The 2,290-nt window shown below is 51.4% G+C and overlaps 1 protein-coding gene across 1 annotated transcript; it reads right to left on the minus strand.

The window, feature by feature from the left end:
• On the minus strand, window positions 1–483 carry LOC121464138 (peripheral myelin protein 22-like). Its single transcript, XM_041676735.1, has one exon. The coding sequence runs from the start codon at window positions 481–483 to the stop codon at window positions 1–3; it is 483 nt and encodes a 160-aa protein (XP_041532669.1).
• Between the last annotated feature and the right edge of the window lie 1,807 nt (window positions 484–2,290).

The following is a 2,290-nucleotide window of genomic DNA, read 5'->3' on the forward strand; positions in this document are numbered from 1 at the left end:
TCATTCATGTTTCCGTAGGATTACGTAGACGATGCCACTGAGGCGCGCCAGGGGAAAGGCCACCCAGGCCAGGATGTAGGCGAAGCCACGGGAGTATTCAGTGTTGGCCTGCCACTCTCTGTGCCTCACTGTGTAGATGGCCGCTGGACTCATCACGCAGAGACCAGCAAGGATCTGGAAGAATCTGGTGATGTAAAAGTGGCTGCCCTTGGTGAGGGTGAAGAGCTGGCAGAAGAACAGGAACAGAGACAGGACACTGAAGATGACAGACAGGACCATGGAGGCCTGGGCAGACTGCAGCCATTTGCTCGCTGATGGCGAGGAGCAACGTTGGACAGCTCCAGAGAAGGTCATGGTACAGTTCTGCCAGAGATCAGTGGTGCGTCCATTGCCCACGAGCCATCGGCTGATGATGGTGGAGATGAAGAGCAACACTAGCACAGCGACGTGGAGGAACAGGATCCCCAACAACAGTAGGAACATGGTGACTGGGAGTTGGGCTCGGCTCGGTGGAGTGGTGCTTGCAGTTCAAAGGGACAGCTGTCTCAGAGCAGTGTGGCCTCAGGCACAAACTCTGGTGCCACCTCTGGGTTGCTGGTGTCCCCAAAAGACAGCTGTGCCTTGGGGTTGTGCATGCCTGTTGGGAGCAGTGAGACCCCAGATCCTGAATTTCTTGTAATCCCCTGATCTGAGTGCCTACAGCTGCTCTGAGCACGAGACCTTCAGGAGTTCCTGATGGCAGGAGAGTGGTTTCTGGTGGGTTTGGCTTGGGTGTGGCTATCTCTATATAATCTGCTCCTGAACGCAATAAAGGGGGCATTCTTGGGGAATTCAAGGATGACCCGTGTTACTGTCTCTCTGTCTGTGTGTGTCTGTGTATTTTAACCTCCAGCCCCCTTACCCGAAGCTCACCAACTGGGTGCCAGCGCACAGAGCGCAGACATGGGGGCGCAGTGCACGGCACACACCTGTTTTTGTTTTTTTTTAATTTTTAAAATTTTCTTGATTTTTTTTAATTTTAAAAAATTTAAATTATAACTATTTTTTGCGGGACACCCGTGTCATGGAGCACATGAAGAGGTCAGAGGACAACTCTCTCCCTTAACCATGTGGGAACTGGGAATCGAACTCAGGTCATTAGTCTTTGCAGCAAGTCTCTTTCCCTGCTGAGCCATCTCATCAACCCCTGTTTTTTTTTTTTTTTTTGTTTTTGTTTTTTGTTTTTTTTCGAGATAGGGTTTCTCTGTGGCTTTGGAGCCTGTCCTGGAACTAGCTCTTGTAGACCAGGCTGGTCTCCAACTCACAGAGATCCGCCTGCCTCTGCCTCCCGAGTGCTGGGATTAAAGGTGTGCGCCACCACCGCCCGGCCCCTGGTTTTGATTTTTGAGACAGGTTCTCAATGATGCAACAACTCAGGCTGACCTTGCACTTAACTCTGTTCTTGAACTGAAGGTGATCCTCCTGCCTCAGCCTCCCAAGAGCAGGCACTACAGGCATATAAGGAGTAGCTGTGTGAGGAACAGAGGAGCTATCTCTTTAGGAGCTAGAGGAGGGTGTGCCTACTGTGAAGTTTTCTGGCTAGGGCGGTGTGTTGGTTACTTTCTTTTGCTATGTCAAAATAACCGACACAAGCGAGGAAGGGTTTATAGTCTCTCGCAGTCTGAGGGTGCGGTCCACCATGGTGGGGGAGACACCACAGCTCCTGAGGTGGTGAGACAACCTGCATGCGGGAGCTGGTCACAGGCATCCGCAGTCAGGAACCAGGGATGAACATTGAGTCCTTCTTACCCAGTCTGGAGCTCCAGCCCGTGAGGGGGTACAGCCCACACTCAGGGTGAGGGGGTCTTTCTTCCTCAGATAAGCCTCCCTGAAAACACCCTCACAGACACACCCAGAGTTGTGTTTCCATGGTGACCCTAAATTTAGGCAAATTTTTTTTTGGTTTTTCGAGACAGGGTTTCTCTGTAGCTTTGGAGCCTGTCCTGGAACTAGCTCTTGTAGACCAGGCTGGTCTCGAACTCACAGAGATCCGCCTGCCTCTGCCTCCCGAGTGCTGGGATTAAAGGCGTGCACCACCACTGCCCGGCCTTAGGCAAATTTTTAACAATGCAGATTCACCATCCCTGGCAGGTTCTCAATGATGCAATTTGTCCAATTCAGGGCCAACCAAGGAGTTGCTGTGGAGGGGAAGAGAGGGAGAACAAAGAGAAGGAGAGAGATGTTTACAAATACAAGGGAATCTGGCCTGCAAAAGAAGCATCCAACCCAAAGCTCAGGCCGAGGAAGAAAC

Source organism: Microtus oregoni, unplaced genomic scaffold, assembly GCF_018167655.1.
Source record: "Microtus oregoni isolate MIOR12 unplaced genomic scaffold, Mior012 000028F_ref0000031, whole genome shotgun sequence".
Classification (NCBI taxonomy): Eukaryota; Metazoa; Chordata; class Mammalia; order Rodentia; family Cricetidae; genus Microtus; species Microtus oregoni.

Coding starts and splice junctions, on each gene's coding strand:
- LOC121464138 (XM_041676735.1), bottom strand. CDS start 483: ATGTTCCTACTGTTGTTGGGGATCCTGTTCCTCCACGTCGCTGTGCTA.